This window comes from Amblyomma americanum, chromosome 8 (genome assembly GCF_052857255.1).
Source record: "Amblyomma americanum isolate KBUSLIRL-KWMA chromosome 8, ASM5285725v1, whole genome shotgun sequence".
Taxonomy (NCBI): domain Eukaryota; kingdom Metazoa; phylum Arthropoda; class Arachnida; order Ixodida; family Ixodidae; genus Amblyomma; species Amblyomma americanum.
In genome coordinates this window covers 83898686-83916930 of record NC_135504.1, presented here as the reverse complement: position 1 = coordinate 83916930, position 18245 = coordinate 83898686, and the positions used below count along the sequence as shown (strand labels likewise).

General features: G+C 44.6%; 1 protein-coding gene across 5 annotated transcripts in view; it reads left to right on the top strand.

The window, feature by feature from the left end:
* Window positions 1–16287, top strand: part of dachs (unconventional myosin-IXb-like dachs) — a 487807-nt gene extending 471520 nt beyond the window's left edge. For all 5 annotated transcript variants that reach the window (XM_077635211.1, XM_077635214.1, XM_077635212.1 and 2 more), the window contains 8 exons: window positions 662–773; window positions 1484–1583; window positions 2764–2870; window positions 5295–5389; window positions 5918–6082; window positions 8994–9138; window positions 10397–10496; window positions 11956–16287. In XM_077635211.1, the coding sequence (XP_077491337.1) occupies window positions 662–773; window positions 1484–1583; window positions 2764–2870; window positions 5295–5389; window positions 5918–6082; window positions 8994–9138; window positions 10397–10496; window positions 11956–12155 (1024 nt within the window). In that variant the 3' untranslated portion in view covers window positions 12156–16287. The remainder of the gene's footprint in view (window positions 1–661; window positions 774–1483; window positions 1584–2763; window positions 2871–5294; window positions 5390–5917; window positions 6083–8993; window positions 9139–10396; window positions 10497–11955) is intronic.
* The last annotated feature ends 1958 nt before the right edge of the window (window positions 16288–18245 follow it).

Below are 18245 nucleotides of genomic sequence, written 5' to 3'. Positions count from 1 at the left end.
TTTCTGTTTGAACTAAGCATAGAGTGTTTGTTAGTATAGTCCAGGAATATAGGTTAATTATTGAATGTGTAGAGAATTGAATGAGCTTGGGCAGGGCATGTAATGCGAAGGCAAGATAACCGCTGGTCCTTCAGGGTAACAGACTGGACTCTGAAAGAAAGCAAACGTAGCAAGGGGAGGCCAAAAGTTATGTGGGCAGATGAGATTAAGAACCTTGCAGGGATAGGGTGGCCGCAGCTGGCACGAGGCATAGATTATATTGGTACGAGGAAAAAGAAACAAGAAAAATGTGTGCCGGCCCGCCCCACCATCTGTAATGGGCTGAGCTGGCACAAGACAGGGTTAATTGGAAAGATATGGGAGAAGCCTTTGCTCTGCTGCAGGTGTAGCCATGCTTATGATGGTGATGACAAAAATAAGATGTGCCAGTGCGCACATGCTAATATATATGATTAATGCAGTTGTGCACACTTATCAAGCACTCAAAAACAAAACTCAACTCTTGCAGACAAAAGAAAGATATCATCTATATCTCTAGGGGACTCCTTAGAACACAAAGCTCTGAAGCAAGACTGTTCTGAAAAACAGTGAACAGAGTTCTTCTCCATCTGGTGATGCTACCATAATTTCCTTCCTTGCTCTTCATTTCTTTCGGAAACAGGCAAAATGGTGACGAGCCCGTCTCCACACTGACCCAGGACTTCCACACGCGACTAGACAACCTGCTGCGGACTCTGGTCCACGCCAAGCCTCACTTCGTGCGCTGCATACGGGTATGTGCATTCATCATGCATTCATCAACAAAGCATAATAGTGGCTTGTGTTCAACAGAAAGCCCCTTTCTGGCACGTGGCATGCATGCTGAATGCATTTTGGCGTGGGCTGTGCACAAGTCACAGACAATGCAACAATGAAGTAAAGAGAGTTTAAACAATCGACATAAGGAAACTCTCACAAGTTCTTGTGTGGTAGAAAGTCTGAAATTAGTTCGCTAGATGTGAACACAGGCCTAGCCATATGAAGGCTCTATTATAACTTCTGGCTGTCTAGTCTTTTAATGACTTGCGGGTATCACACTTGAAGTGTAAGGGGACATTGCTTTTGATGACTGCACAGATCAGCTGTACCAGAAAGTGCTGCCGGCATGACAGAAAATTGACATCATTGTGCAGAGTTGTTAACTATTTTCTCTGTCGTGCGTGTTCATTGAGGAACTGGCTTAGGAATAATCACGTTGAGTACACTACAGGTTTTTTTCGATTTCTCTAAAGTACACAACTCTTTTCATTGTCGTTTCTTTTCCTGCATTGATCAAACTAGTATATTCAAGGCCAGTGAACTTGAAGTAGTGCTCATACGATTCAATGCTGTATTCCATTTTCCGAAATGTCATTTGCTTTCAAGGCTCCCTGAGCAGTCTTCTTGTGATCACCTGAGTACATGCAAACTGTCGTTGTTTCCACTTCTCGTTCCCTTGCGGCAGGCCAACAAGCATGAGCAGCCGGGCCAGTTCGAGCGTACTGTGGTGATGAAGCAGCTAAGGGCGCTCCAAGTGCTCGAGACAGTCAACCTGATGGCTGGAGGTGAGCAGGGCAGAAGTGTCAAGTGTTCTTGCGACAAGACTGAAACAGTCATGCAAAGGGCAGTTTATCTACAGGAGTATATCACAGAACAGGTCACGTTAGCATGCTGCAAAAAAATAAAGTGAAATGGCAATAATAGAAGAAGTGTGAACGATTAAATGATGTAGAAGCTGTATAAGACTGGGAGTTACATGTGCAATGCAAGTGTAACAAATGAAACCTAAAAATACTCCTCAGCTAAAAATGACCTGAAATATGCTGATGATGATCTCAGAACTAGAATGTCTTTGCTCGTATAGCATAAGCAAGTGAAAAATTATTTACACTTAAATTCACCTTCCCCTGCAATAATGCCCTAGAGGTTATGTCAGTATACAGCAAATGAGTAGGCATGATGAGGTAGCCAGTCTCGCCTCAGCAGAAATATATTAGCAAGCAAAGGTGATTTTGAAGACGTGGATTTTTGGTGTAGATTTAAAATTGGTTTAAACTAATGGCAGCACAGTGAAGTATGATGACGACGGGAATGAAAATAGTAGATGAGGATAGTAGAAGAAAGAGAAAGAATAGTCTCTGCAATTACTGTTGAGCCATACACGGGTATTTTAAAGTGATTGCACTTGAACATCAGTTGCACTTCTGCATCTTGTTTTCTATGTGAGCAAACTCGTTGGGAGTAACTTTTTCATCCAAGTTGCTGCTACGAAAAAGCTTCGCTATTACTGCTAAAATCAAATGCAGCAACTGGTACTGCAGCTTTAGAACTCTCCAAGGAATTCTTGTAAAAACCCTTGTATACGCCTACAAGGAATTCCACCTCATATGAACAAATCAAGGAAAATGTACCTGGTACTATGTCTAATGTCCACACATTCATTCTGTTTCTGCATAATCTAGAACTTAGTCCTATGCAGCTAGTCAAGAACGTTTTCTATGCAAGGTACAGAAACATTGCTTAGAGGCATATTACGCATGTGCAAACTTTAAAATCTTATAAGAACAGGATGGAGCTACCCACAGTTAAGGCCAGAGAAAGAAAAAATACAATTTACAAGGGCCATCAGAATGAAAACAAAAACAAAGAAAAATATACAATAGTGAGCTTTGCTTGCATTAGGCCTTGCTTTGTTCATGAGAAATGCGCCATTTACCCCCCCCCCCCCCCCCCTCTGAAATACAGGGCTACCGCACCGTATGCGCTTCAAGGCCTTCAACATGCGCTACCGCCTCCTGGCTCCTTTCAAGGTCCTCAAGAAGACAGAGGACAAGGCTGTGGGTGACTGCAAGGTAGCTGTCTCACAATTTCTCACTTCTGCCTTGCCCGAAGCAAAGATGAGAACAACCTTGTTAGTGCACAAAGAAGCTCCACACTTATTTCAATGCTAGTACCGTTTTCTGCAGTGCATCCTACAGTCACTGACAAGGGGACAGCATCTATAATATGTTTAATGTCTTTAGTATAGTACTTTTGGAGCTATAGTAATGGAGCTGCATACTAGGAGATTACAGAAGATCACTGCCTGTTTACAGGAGGTGTACCAAGGCCTGGGTTGGGAACAGTTGGGGATAACAGGTAATGGAGAATACCTAAGTAATTTGCGATTATCATTGATTTAGACAGGCAGAGCAGAATGCTGGGTCTAAAAATTAACATGCAGAAAACCAAAGTAATGTTCAACAGTCTAGCAAGGGAACAGCAGTTCACAGTTGGTAGTGAGGTGCTGGAAGTGCTAAAGGACTACTTAGGGCAGGTAGTGACAGCTGATCCGGATCATGAGAGGGAAATAACTACAATGATAAGAATGGGGTGGACCGCATATGGGAGGTTCTTTCAGATTATAAATGGCATTTTACCAATATTTCTCAAGAGAAAAGTGTACAACAGCTTAATCTTACCGGCACTCACCTACGGGGCAGAAACGTGGAGGCTAATGAAAAGAGTTCAGCTTAAGTTAAGGACAACGCAGCAAGCCATGGAAAAGAAAATGATAGGTGTAACGTTAAGAGATCGGAAGCGGGCAGAGTGGGTGAGGGAACAAACACGGGTTAATGACATCCTAGTCGAAATCAAGAGAACGAAATGGGCTTGGGCAGGGCATGTAATGCGAAGGCAAGATATCCACTGGTCCTTAAAGGCAATGGAGTGGAATCCAAGAGAAGGCAAGTGTAGCAGGGAGCAGCAGAAGGTTACGTGGGCGGACAAGATTAAGAAGTTTGCATGCATATGGTGGGCACAGCTGGCAAAGGACAGGGTTAATTGGAGAGACATGGGAGAGGCCTTTGCCCTGCAGTGGGTGTAGTAAGGCTGATGATGATTATGATGATGATGATAAGAGGCTCATTTGTAAGTGCGGCGTGTGAATCTTAGGCTACAAGGGTGTTGTGCACATACAGGATAGTTCTTTCTAGCTTTCAAAGCACTTATGCAGTTTAGTTCTATAGACACCAAATTTCTGCTTGAGTGTTTTCTTCTTTCAAGCGATGCGTAAGACATTTTTATACATGGAGCACCCTGCGGTATTCGTGTACGACCACTAAATATTCCTTATTGAATTTCTTCTTGACGCTGTTTCGGTTTCGGTTTCATCGACCAAACAACGACTGTGACGCCAAGTTGATGTTTGGTCACATGATCCTCTAGAAAAACTGTAATATAATAGCTGACAAGTCATTTTTGTCATTCCAGGTATTGGAAAAGGCTGGATTAAATGGCGTATTGAATTAAAACTACATATCAGTGATCCTATTACTGTTTTTCTGGTGGATCACGTGACCAAAACATCAACCTGTCGTCACAGTCGTCGTTCGATCGATGAAACCGAAACCAAAACAGCATGAGAAGAAATTCAACTGTAAATTATTTAGCAGTTGTAGGCAAATATCACCCGGTAATCCATGTGTTCTGACGCGTCATTTGACAGAAGAAAATGCACAATAAAATTATGCGTCTATAGTCGTTTAAGGAGGTTTGTGCCAGCAAGATTGTTGAAGACAACAAACGAACATGCAGGAACCTGTTTTTCCACTATCTTAAGAGTGGCAGCTCGTAAGCTGTACACCATGCATGGTGTGAGCTGCATGTTCAATGGTATCAGTCTTGAGAAATTTATTTTCTGGATTTTATAGCCATAGATGTAGCATACTACTCCTGGTTGTTCTTGAAGTTCTGCAATTTTCTAAACAATCCACTACTAGTCATGCATTGGTTCCATGGCTCTCTATTTCATTATCGTAACGAGCTGTTACTCACTGCATCAGCATGAAACTGCAAGTATTCGGCAATGGATTGGTTTTTGGTCAGTTGAAATCTCTAAATTGGGAGCCATATTTATTAATCCTCTTTCCAAGCATGAAATCCGGCTCAATGCCTATGAATTACAGCCATAAGGCAGTGTTGCTGCAATGGGCGAGTGTATTTTGATGCAGTATTTTTATGATTTTTGAATTTTTTGGTAGAAAAGCAAGCTTCTATTAGCTTCACCTAAGCAGGTGGTCTTTGTTGACAACCATTTTGAAGAAGTGACTAAAACTTCATAAAGGATATATGTCCTTGTAACTTCCTTTCTTAACACATTTACCAAAGAACTCTCATATTCTTGGTTGTCATGGTGTAGCTTTAATCTGTGCATTTAAAAAATCTGACTCTCTGGTAATTTGTGATGGCTTTAGCAACAGGCTTAAATGTGCAAACAAACAACTTGCTTGCTGCAGTTGATCCTGGAGTACTTCAGCCAAGCAATTGAGAACATCAAGCTCTCCAATGCAGCCGTCAACTGGGCCTTGGGCAAGAGGCACATCTTCTTGAGGTAGGGTTTACATCTATGGGCAGATTACACCACAATGAAATTCACTGCAACTCACTGTTGTTCAGAATAAATCGATCTCTGGAGGGGGCATGCCATTATGGTTATTATACACCTGCATTCCCATTCAAACTGAATATTTCAACTTGCAGTTCAAACTTGTTCACTACTTTATCACGCAAAAAGCAGACACCATAATCACAAAGCAATGCGCCATATGAAGCCTGCTGTTCGCATGCTCACCGTATGTTGATGACATTTATATTACATACGTGAGATACAGGTGTCAGTAACACTTATCTGCTCCCAAGCAAAGGTAAGAAGTCTTGGAGTTCTTTTGCAGGAATTTTCCTGCTCAGCTGTGTTCACAGCCTGCCTGCAGTCACTCATTATGTTATTTGCGCAATTTATGGCTCTGTGACTAATCTGGTCAGCTAATAAGTTCGCCATTTTAGTGAATTCATGTACTGCTTGGTCAACTAAACTGTGCCAGTCAAGTTAGTTGAGCCAGTGCACCTTGTCACTCCACAGTGAGAATGCGCGGCAGCAGCTGGAGCTTCTACGCGAGGCACGACGCCACGCGGCCGCCGTGCTGATCCAGGCAGTGTGGCGTGGCTGGCACCAGCGGCTGCGGTGGCCCAGCCTCCGACGAAGCCTGCAGCTGCATGGCAGGGCACCACGAGCAGCCAACATGAGGCACGTACACGCACTTGCCACCTTTTTCTTCCCTCCCTCTGCACCCAACTGCTCAAGGTGTGCCAAAACATCTAAGCATGTAAAAATTCATGCCATTCATCCTGCATTCTCACGTTACGTTGGCACGCGTCCTTCCCCAGGTGAAAATATTAAGTGAGATTTTAAATGCTCCCACTTGTTTTCAAGTGGGCCCACTTCAAAGCAAATGGTTTTACAAGTGAGCATCACAGAACTAGAGTGAAAATAAAACCTGATACACCACAGCAATTCTGCATGTGTGGTATGGAAGGTGATGGGCATTTCAATTCTTGCATACTAGCGTGCTGCAACTTGCGGTGCCAAATGCATGTTTACTACACAACTTTGCACCTTGTGGTTTCATGTTTTTCATATTCAAGTTTAAAGGAAACATCGTACACAGCTAGCATAGAAAAAAAATATGTGAGCCAAATGCACAAAAAAGAAAACTGGTGCATGTATAGCAAGTGTGGAACTGAAGCATTGCTGTTGGCAGATGCCAACAGCAAACAGGAGGATTACTTTTGGGTTCAAGGTAAGTTATCGTATAAACGCGTGTAAGGGCCGCACCCGTGTAAGGGCCGCACCCCGTATTCCCAAAGGAAACATTTGAAAAAAAAAAAATCCGTGTAAGGGCCGCACCCAAACTTTCCAGGAAACACGCAAGAATAGCCTTCGAAATATATGCGCACAAGAGCTTCGAGGTGCCGCCCATGGATGGCGCCCGAGGCCGCGGGTCATCATCATCATCTTTTCTTCTGCCGCGAGCTTCTGCTACTGTACTTCCGCTATCCGTATCGGCATCGGTATCGCCAGGTCTAATTTTGTTCTGTTCTGGCTGTCAAAGCATGCGTTTTTTGGTGGTTGTGTTAGCGTGGTCGCTCGGCATAGTTGTTGCTCTCGTGCGCTGTCGTTCTTCACTTTTTCATGAACTGCCTCCGAGCATTGTCACTGTTGCACGATGGGCAAGCACCTCAACAGCTACACGGCGGGCTTTAAACTGAAAGTAGTGGAGTTCGCTCTCGAACACAGCAAGCGTGCCGCGGGCAGAAAATTTGACGTGGACGAGAAGTGTGTCCGACGGTGGTGAGGACAAAGGGATGCGTAGAAGAATACCAGCTCCAAAAAGCGCGCTTTCCGAGGCAAGCCATGCAAATTTCCTGAGCTAGAAGAAGAGCTGCTATGCTATTCAATGGAAGTGCGGAACAACGGCTACGCGTTGACAACGGACATGCTGCGCGTGAGGGCACAAGCCTTGGCGCGTGCTAAAAGCATACCGCAAGAGGACTTCAAGGCTAGTGCCGACTCGGTACGAAGATTTCTGAAGAGGAAGGGCCTATCATTTCGGCGAAGGACCACGCTGTGCCAGCGGCTGCCCCCCGACTACACCGACAAGGTGCTCAGCTTTCAGAAGTATGCCATCGGTCTGCGTCGTGAGCACAACTATATATTTTCGCAGATAGCGAACGTGCGGACAACCGGCGCGGAGCGCCAACGGTGTACCGTTATGCTGTGCGTCACCGCGGATGGGCGGAAGCTGCCCCCCTATGTCATCCTGAAAAGAAAAACGATTCCTAAAGGCGTTTTCCCCAAGGGAATTGTAGTTCGCGCCCAAGAAAAGGGCTGGATGGACGATGAGCTTGTGCTCGACTGGGTAAAAAGCGTTTGGGAGAAGCGCCCAGGCGCCATGCTGGCCTGACGATCACTCCTCGTCTTGGACAGCTTCCGCGGTCACTTGACGGGTAGGGTTAAGGAACACCTACGCGGTATCTGCACAGACATAGCCGTGATACCGGGCGGCCTCACCGGCATGCTGCAACCCCTGGATGTAAGCGTCAATCGGCCTTTTAAGGTTGAATTTCAAAGGCAGTATTCGGAATGGATGGCCAATGGCAATCACGACGAGACGCCGACACGGTTGGCTTAAGAGGGCACCGCTCGCGACTGTGCTTGGATAGATTTTGTCCGCGTGGAATTCCATGTCGACCGACATTGTAACCCGGAGTTTCAAAGTGACCGGAATTTCAAACAGTTTAGACGGGACCGAAGACCACTTTCTGTGGGCTGAACATTTACCTGAACACAGCACCAGCTCGGAGTCTGAAGACTCCGTGAGTGATGCCTGAATGGTAAATAAATGCCGCGCATTCCAGATTGGTTTGCTTTCACTTGAAAAAAAAAATTTTCTTTCAAAAATCGCGTGTATGGGCCGCACCCCGAAATTTGCCCGCCGAATCTGGGAAAAAAAGTGCGGCCCTTACACGCGTTTATACGGTAATCATTTATCTGCCCTTTAAGATACTAAAAAGTTTCAATCACAAACTTACATCCAGCCAGAAGCAAAATATATGTGAAGAAATTGGTTTTTTTTTAGCTTATTATGTATGGCTGTACGGCAGTTGGTAAGATATAATAGACCTGAAGAACCACAACAAAACTGTACTACATTGCTGTGTCTTCTTTTGGTGCCATTATGTTATTAATGTTATTATGTGCAGTGGTGAAAATTGTGTGTGCAGGTGCAAATTGACAGTTGATGCAATGATTAGCAAAATGATCCTTTTCAATAAGAATGCTGCGTTTGCCTTCTCTTGAAATCTACTTCATTCCTTTAATGGAAGGTCCATTAGGGTAAGAGAATGGACAGAATTAGGAAATCTGCAAGGAAAAGGTGGCTGCAACTGGTGCTGCTGATGATGGCGAATATAGATGCCAGAGCACACACACTGCACACATAGTTGCTGAATGAGGAAGCAAAACCAAAACTAGACGGTGAACACAGTCAAAGATAAGACGAAATCATTCAAACGATCCTTCGTCTTATAAATAATTTCTGCATTTATTGTGCATATGGCAAAAATGTTTATCCAACAAGTGTTCCCCTTAAATGCAGGACACAGCCAGCAGTCGCACCAGCAGGAGTCGGTGTCCAGGGCCGACCACGGCCTCAGCCAATCTCAGGAACACCGCCACCAGAAATGGAGCGGTGTGACAACAAGACCATCCAGCAGACCTGCTCGTTATTTGGCCTCGACTTGGTACGTGCTGTAGTCACCTTGCAGACCAGTCAGGCTGTTTGTGCACGTGCAGCACAGTGCGCACATGCGCAAACCTGCCTCCACAGCTGTGTCTGCAACACATGCCTGTCACAAGTCATAATCGGTACTTTTAGTGCACTAGCACTTATAGTGGCCACTTCCCGCATTTATCGGTTGTGTGTTTGTTTGTCTGAACCCTGCTTCTGGCAGGTGGCAATCTGCCACCCGCCCACCGGGTTATGGGCAACCTGGCCAGGTGTACATATATACATCTGGCAACCAGCTGCCCACCCGATTGTGAGCAAACTACCCACTGTGGCAGGTGCAGTTAAATTAATGATTGGTTGTGGGAGGTTGCTTGGGAATAGTTACCTGGGTCTCACAAGCTCCACCAATGGCAGCATGTGCCATCGCAGGGCAGTGGTGCATCCCTTAACCACTGCATCAGGAGTGGTACGAGAACTTCCAGGAATCTATGAATGTAAAGTTGAGACTGACCAATTCCGCATGTATGGGCATTAACCCACTATCGCTATGCGTCAGTGAAAAATGGATCCAAACACTAGAACTGGAGTGAAAACTGATGTGACCTAATTCGCATTTGACCCAACTACGAAAATCAAACGTAATTTTTTTTAATGAGCAGCGTGCAGCCGGCAATGGCTCCAAACTAATTATCCAGTGTGCTAAGTACATAGGTTTTTCTTTAGCGCTTTCAAGTGTTTCATGCTACCTATTGCAGTGCATTTTGCTGTCATAAACTATTGACACCTGCCCTGGATATCACTTTCTTGCTGTAAATCATGGTATGTGCAATCGTACCAGCTTGTGCATTTCAAGTGGAGATGGGTGTACAGATTTTTCCTCTGCTTCCTAAACTTCTGTAACTAGCCCACAATCAGGCTTATCACAGGGGTGAGTTTTGATAGTGCATGGGCTTTGACTGGTGGTGACCTGGCATCAATACGGAATAGTTCGCTGATATTTCCGGGTTGATACACCCAGAATAAATCCAAAGGTGGTGTCATCTGTGATCGCATTTCACCACATGCCCACGACTTTGCACAGACATACACCGTCGTACACTGAAATCTGCTAAACTAAAAAAAGAATGGCCGAGGTGGTGGGCATTTTGCTGTTCTAGCTACAAGTCCCTCTTTACTTATTACATCCTGAAGTCCTGCACTTTATTTAACAGGGCTGACAACCTCCAAACAAAAATTTTTTCCCGGCTTGACTGTGAACTTTTTTCGTTTAGGAGCGGCCACCACCTGTGCCACCAAGTCGTCCGTACACCGTCAGTGGTAACACAAAGCTGGGCTACCCACAGACACGAGTGATGAAGATGAACTACCCTGGTGAGTGCTCCATTACATGGGCCATTGAAGCAATATCATGCATTGACTGTGCTGCAGTCAAGACCATGAAGCCTTCACTGCTCGCATATATATTTGCACGATTGTAAGTCGACCCCCCACATCACATTTCTGAAAAAAAAACTTGGAGGCCGTTTACGCTTGGCCTTTAATAATAGAACGCGATAGCACTATCTTGCGGCCTCCGATTATCGCCAGCCGCTATCAGCTGCCGCACACGGGAGCACCCGTGGGCACATTCCAATACGAAAATATATTAGCGGTGAAACTCACCAAATTTTCAGAATGCTTCTGGACTTTCCAAGCTGCTAGGCTTAGCCACCATGCATCGGTTGACGTCAGGAAGCGCTGCAGGTTCGAACAGGTTAACTATTTTGGTTCAGAAATAGGTTACAGAATAATTCGTCCTCTTTGTCTTCACTGAATAAATAATAGCTTAATTGTAAATGCACAGCTATTCTTTTCAGCATTTCACTAAGCATATGGAAACACGCCGTTTCTAAATCCTGGCGGCAGTGGTCTGGTGGTAGCCGCCCATTTTCCGCTGCTTGTGGTGCTGCGCGGCGGCGGTGTTTCGCTGCGCCACTCAAAATCCGCAGCGCACATTCGCTCCATGTGGGTCTGAAAACGAGGCTTGCACAACTGGACAAGCGCTGGCACTCTGCAAAGTTCGCTTCACCCCCTTGCTAGAGCTAAAGTCAAAAGGTAAACACACCGTGATGTTATTGCTGCGTATCATCTTGGCGCACTGCCAAGAAATGCGTTTTAGACCATGACGGTGTGAAATGAAGGGAAGCGTTAACGACTGACATTTTTTTTTTTCAAATTCTTACGCAAAAATTGTGGGTGGGTGGGTTCATTATGCGAGTAGGTTCGTTTACGTGAGTAAATATGGTTATATACTGTAATGAAAATGGTTCTTGTTAGTTTTTTCGAGGCCATTCGATAATTCAAACTTCGGATAATTGAAGCTTTTTTCCAGGTGCCGTGAAGTTTGAATTAACGAGATTGTACTGTACTACTTTAGCAGCTTTTATACATTCTTTTTGAAAACAGCTGGTTTCGCTTTTGATAAACTCAGAAACACAGTATGAGAATTTCTAGCATAAGGCCTTTACTCACTGCACTACTTATGCCATGATGTACAGCCTCTGCTAAAAGCACCTGTGCCACTTGCCAGGGGTGCAGTTGCTGCAAGTCACGTGGCAGAGTATTCGTGGCACTTGCCCTAAAGCACCTCGTAGAAGGAACAATGCACACGTAATTCCAGGAGTTCGGAGTTAAGAAGCATTAGGAAGGCACATCCCAGAAAAAGCTTGTCAATGGAAAAATGGCTTGCCCACTTTTAACAAATGCCACACTAGCAGTCTACTATCTGGTGGGGTTTTGCTTTGTGGCTCATATTAATCCTGAGACGTGCGCTCTTGACCTGTCTTTGCAGAAGAGTCGGCAGGGGAGGTGAAGCTGCCCAAGAGTGAAACTGTGGTGGTTGTGGGAGCGTCACCAAGGCGTGGCCACTTACTGGTCGAATACAAGGGACAGACATACCACGTGCCATACCAGTTCCTCGAGCTGAAGTCATCACATCCTAGCAGCCCAGCCACGACCACTGGGCCTCCCGCATCTGGAGTCAACATATGATGATGTGTGCTTTCTTTTTTTAAGTGTCTTGTGCCCATCATTGTGCCACCCTTCCAGAAGAAGTTGGTCAACTTGGTGCTTGCTGACTGCTCTGCTACTGAGATGTTTTGGTCTCAAGTCTGCAGAACCAAAAGGAACCACTCATCACTTGCTCTCATTTTGCTCATGGAAGCCTCTGAGCTGAAATGCAGACTGATGGCCTCATGGCTTGGGAGGCCTAGTGGTCAAAAGAACTGTATAAATGTCTCCATAACCTTGGCCTGGCCTCAGCCAAGCTGCTAATTCCTGACTGGCGCATAAATGGTGCACATATGCAGCGATGCTGATTGTAGAGTGCAATGTTTGCAACTGTCCTTGCTGTCAAACTAGAAGCTGGGGCTATCTTGTGCGTGGTGCTCTCGAGCAAAGAACTTTGACTGGATGCAAAGTCCTGCTGACACAAAGACCACTGCTTTGGAGTGGTTCACAACACTCCTGTACTCCTGTTTGATACTTTAGGGCTTCACACTTAGTTACTCAGTTTGCTTGTTGCTATTCAGGTCCTGCTTATTACATTCACCCTGAAAGTGCTGCTCAGGGCATGCTCACTGATTCCAGAGTGCCAATACGGAAAATGCATCAGAGATGCCCTAAAGCTCTAGACCTCATGTTTTAGCTTCCTAATGCCTCTGCAGGCTTGCACTTTTGTCAGTGTCAGATCTGGTGAGAACAGACTAGAGGTCAAATGGGAGCGATGCATCAGGTACGTCAGCACAGGTGACAATATGTGCAGATATTTCAGCACTGAGCAGAATACTGAAGGAATGCTGTAATCAGTGGCACAGCCAGTCAACGGCCAAGTTTTGAAGATTTGAGAATGTTCTCATGGCTCACAAACTGAAGTTGACGGAGCAAGACAATAGTGCGGCCTGCAAACTTGGTGGTAACCAGTGCAGTCATCTTTTCAACCGTTGCGCCTTGAAATCATTTCCTATCTCGTCGACAGTGCATCTTCTGACGGATCACGTAGAGTCAACCATGCTGTGGTGCGCTGTGCAGAGACATCCCGGGTGCTTGATCCCATAATGTTGACTCCAGATCAGAACTGCCATTTATCTGCTTGCATGCAAAGCGAGATCAAGCTGCTACCAGCTTGGTGTGGATTGTATCCAAGTGGCATTTACTAACATTGGGTTGTTGAATGAGGTCTGTGAAGAGCAAATAGACAGCTATGTGCCAGCCACCTGTGTTTCGTTGTGCCAAGCTCAACTAGCCTGTGACCCGGATTCACAGGGCTCATACGCACATGAAGAGCTCAGAATAAGGTTCAGTGTGCAATTCTGTAACAAATAACATGCCGGATGCTTCAGGCACTAACTTCTGGTGAACTGACATCGCACGTCCGCAGAGGATTCAAGGCTCCAGTGCAAGCGCGGCCATCTATAAAAATATCCTGTACATAGTTTGTGTGTCTGAGAAGCAGGAGTGATGCATTTTCTCATGCCCAGTGATGGGCATGCTGTGAACATTGTTTTTGCTTCTGCAGAGCTGTACATACGATTCTGCCTCTTAACTGCACTAACAAAACCCTTATTTTGTACACAGTTTGTGCTTTTACACGATTATACTGCAGCATGATGAAAAACCAGATGTAGTTGGCTCCAAATGATGAGTAACCAGCTGCCTATTGCAGCTATGAACTAAGCCTGACTGCTAGGCCTAACTGCTAAGCCTAACAAGTTGGTAATTGCACTTGGCATGATGTAGGTATGAAAGGTGTTGGGAGGAGGACAGAAGTCGGAAGATTAGCAGAGAAATGGCAAAACTGAACCATAATAAGTTTCTTACGAGTCAGGTGATGAAAGTGACACTAACAAGCAGTTGCAGGCGACTACTTATGCAGTGCTGTCTATTTAAATGCTGTCCTGGTGGTATCCTGGTGCACGAGTCGATATTAACATGCTCATATCATGTCATGCATTGTGTGCATGCAGTTTTTTTCTGTTGTTTGGTAACAGTGAGAAACAAAATACTCAGGTTTTTCTTGCTCCCACAGGAGTCTTCACATAATGCCAAGTTTTTTATTATTTCAATCGAAAAATGTTGGCTTCGGCTTTCTGAATAGCGACCCAGTGGCTGTATGAAGCAACAATGTTGTCTTTGTTGATGAAGTTACACAAACAAGACTGTTGCAAGCACTGGAAGACGAGTCCGCATTACAACTGTGTAGCATTCTTGGTAGCAGATGTCGCTAAACAGTGGTGCTTTGGTAGTTGCAAAATGGCGGCTTTACTGCCTTAGCCTATTCCGAAGCCTTGAGACAGCCAGTTGGTCTGATCAGCAAGGAAGAAATAAGCTGTGTCCTCTATCAGCAGTTGAAACAGAACCCAGCTGCTGCATTTTGCTGAATGGTGCTTAGCAGTGCCATTTGCTGGAATCCACGTCTTGCGTGTGTTCCATTCTTCGGGTGCAGCTTGACAGTGGTTGCCACAGTACCCATGTTGTTTTCCTGTGGTTGCATACTCTGTTCCTTTCTGCAGTCTATACGTATCAGAATGTTCATGTGCAAAATATGTGATGGGAGTGCCAAAATATGTGTTGACTTTTACAAGAAGCGAAACCATGTTCCTGTTCACTAATGCAGTTCGCTACACATTGTTGGCACACTACTTATTTAACAGTCCATCGTCTGTGATGTCGTGTCTTGTCTTTCATGCACTGTCAGTGTTGTAACCGTGTTCCTTGTCATCTTTTCACTGTAGTCCTCCATGAAACTAATCATTCCGTCCATGCAGCTGTGACTAATGCATTAACATGAGATTTTATGTTGTGCTGTACTACTTCCTTTCCATGTGTCCTTAAACTCTACTTGGATTTCTTAGCGTTTTATGGAGGCAAAACGCTAAGGCACCCGTGTGCTGTGTGATGTCAGTGCACGTTAAAGATCCCCAGGTGGTCGAAATTATTCCGGAGACCTCCACTACGGCACCTCTTTCTTCCTTTCTTCTTTCACTCCCTCCTTTATCCCTTCCCTTACCGCGCGGTTCAGGTGTCCGCCGGCATATGAGACAGATACTGCACCATTTCCTTTCCCCCAAAACCAATAATTATTATTTCTTTTGTATCAAATCTGAGCAGACCTTTAATACTTTAGACTTAACTAATCAGGGAACATATACTGCTGAAGTCAGTGAGAAAATTAGGTGATGCAGTAATAAGGCAATCTGACCAAACTGTACATTCCACACAGGTGCTTTCATACACCCCCCCTTCCCTTGAAATTTTGTTGAGATGATTAGTTTGACACATTTTTTTGCCCAATATATTTTTTCGAAGGTGTGCATGCTGCTCATGTTTGTTCATAGGTGGTGCCCCATTTATCGTTGCCTTTGGGGTCTGCGGGAGTTTTACAAATTCATCTTCTCCACTCAGAAAATGTGTTATCAAAAGCAAAAATCATGAGATCGTAAGTTGGAGAGATTCTGACTGATTACAAAACTTTTTTAAAATACAAAGCACTGAAACGGCCTTTGCACACCTTTTTGTTTCTCGTGTTCAACACGGATGAATCAGAGGCAATGAGGGCACTGAGCTTGTGTCTAACAAAACAGAAGCTGTTTATATTGTTGCAAATTTCATTCAGCCTGCTCCTAAATTCAGCTGTCTTGACAGCACTGAAGCAGTTTAACTTTGGAAAATTCCTTCTCAAAGGTTGCAGGCTTAGGTGTTGAGTGGCACTGGGCATGTCAGTTAAACAATGTTTTCAGCTGAAACAGCAGCTGCCTACAATGAGTTCTGATTTTCTCTCTTCTATTGCCACTAGAAATAATGGCTTTGCCAAAACTCCACAGCATGCATTGCATTACTGATGCAGCCAGTCATGCCAAACCAAGTTCCTCAACAAATCAATGCCAACAAAAGTCTGCCTCAAGATAAAAAGCATGTCCACTGCATTGAAGTCCCTGCGTGATGCACATACATATTTTCTTCCACCATTTGTATATACATTGCGTGTTTGTCCTGATTTGAGTTGCCTGACTGAATGAACGGGTACAGTTACCATAATATGTTGATAATATGTGTGTCCCCTGTGTTGATCCGTAAGAGGGTGACCCCTGCTAACATTGTGTGTGTGCCTCAATAAACTGCGGATAAATATTCTGTGGAAAGTGTTTCTTTGGTGCTCTCATCATGAAGAGGCACGAAAGTGATCATGAAGAGGTAGCAAGCTGCTACATATAAATCCATGGCTAACCAGGGCATTATGGTATGGTCTAGGGCTACTCCCTGTCGAAGATGAAGGTTATTCAATAATCACGGGCATCCAAATTAGGCATATAAGAAGATCACTACAAAAATGAACCACCGTATAAAAAAACTACACACAATGGGTTTCTCATCACTACGCAACAATGTGCCTGAGCATAAAGAGGTTGTTTACAAAATAGTATGTGTGCAGAATAAAACATTACATCTCCTTCGCTCTAAACACAACCCAGCTGAAAAAGTCAATTGGTACCAATTGGAATTTTTCCAGTTGAGACCAGATAGGTTTCCGGACACCAATTGGACGTGCTTCCGACTGGTTCCAATTGGAATTTTTCCAACCGGGGCACGTTAGGTTTTTGGACACCAATTGGACATGCTTTCAATTGATTCCAATTGGTTTCAGTGGCATCAAAAATCAATTGGTTCCAACTGGAACCACTTAGATTTTCTCTCAGGACCACTGGGGAACATCCTGTCTTGTGCCAACATTTTACAGGAAACTGAAATTATGAGAATTGCACTGCTAGGGAAGCAAAGCCAGACAAACCATCACAAAAGCATCACACACAAGGAACAGAAGCTCAATACATATCCACAGAACACACTTTTGCTTCCACTTATATACTCCATTAATGGGACCCTCCTGCTGGAGCCAGTGACGCTTGTCCGTTGAGTGAAATTTATTTCATTTACTCACGCCTGCGGTGGTAGTGGAAATGATAAAAACCATTCAGCAGGTAAAGCTGCTAATATCTTTTTAACAGACACCTCTTTAGTTCACTGTTGTATGTCAATAATGAGCAATGTGTAGCTGTGACACCACCCACCTGAAGCCTCTGTAATGCACTGGAATCTCAAGAACCAATTGGATTTATCCAGTTGGACAAGCCAGCCAATTGGAACACAGTGACTCTAGCTGGTTCCAGTTAACATCAGTTGGCAAGACCAGCAGGTCAAGCTGCTGCCAATTAGAACCCAGCAACTCCAATTGGTTCCAGCTAATGCCACTTGGCAAGACCAGTTGGACAAGTTGCTCTCAACTGGCTCCATTTAATACCAGTTTGAATTCCAATTGGAAACAATGGACATTTTCAGCTGGGAAATTAGCCTATTTGGGAGTGAAAAGAGAGTAAGCTGTTCTCCAGTGCACTCCCTTTTAGGGGCAGCATGTGCTGACCAAGCCCTGGCCAAGTAGATTTCCATCGCTAAAAAAACAGAATACCTATGGTTGGCAGCGCAAATAAATTGCCTCCTCAAAACATGCGAACTCCTAGTAGTCATTCATGTTTAACTGCGCAAAAAACGAAGACAGAGAATCAACTATCAACTGATTTTTTATTCAAGGATAAGAAGACTATATATGTATCTTCAGCCCGCGTAAGACAGGCTAAAAACACGAAAACGGACACTATCACACACTATCTTGGCGCATGTAACATGATACTACTGTGAACACACACCTAAAAAGCAAACTCCGCATCACCAGAGACAACATAAAAACAGCAAACGGGTACACTTCTATCAGGCTAACACTCCATACTGGTATCTCCCTATCAATCAGGCCTACAGATGGTGATGCTACACAGTAATCAGATTTTTTCTCGATCAGGGCTTCCTCTAATCTTGCCTTGCACTGCAAAGGTTGCAAAGATTGTTATGCACGGTTGAACAAGATCAGTGTCTTATTTAAGCACTGGGATCAGGTATGCAGGGAGTTGGTGGAAGCTTACCTGATTAAGAAACAATCCGATTACTGTGTAGCATCACCATCTGTAGGCCTGATAGGGAGATATCCTTTTCGCGCAGTTTTAGTGGGAGCAGGCAGTATGGAGTGTTAGCCTG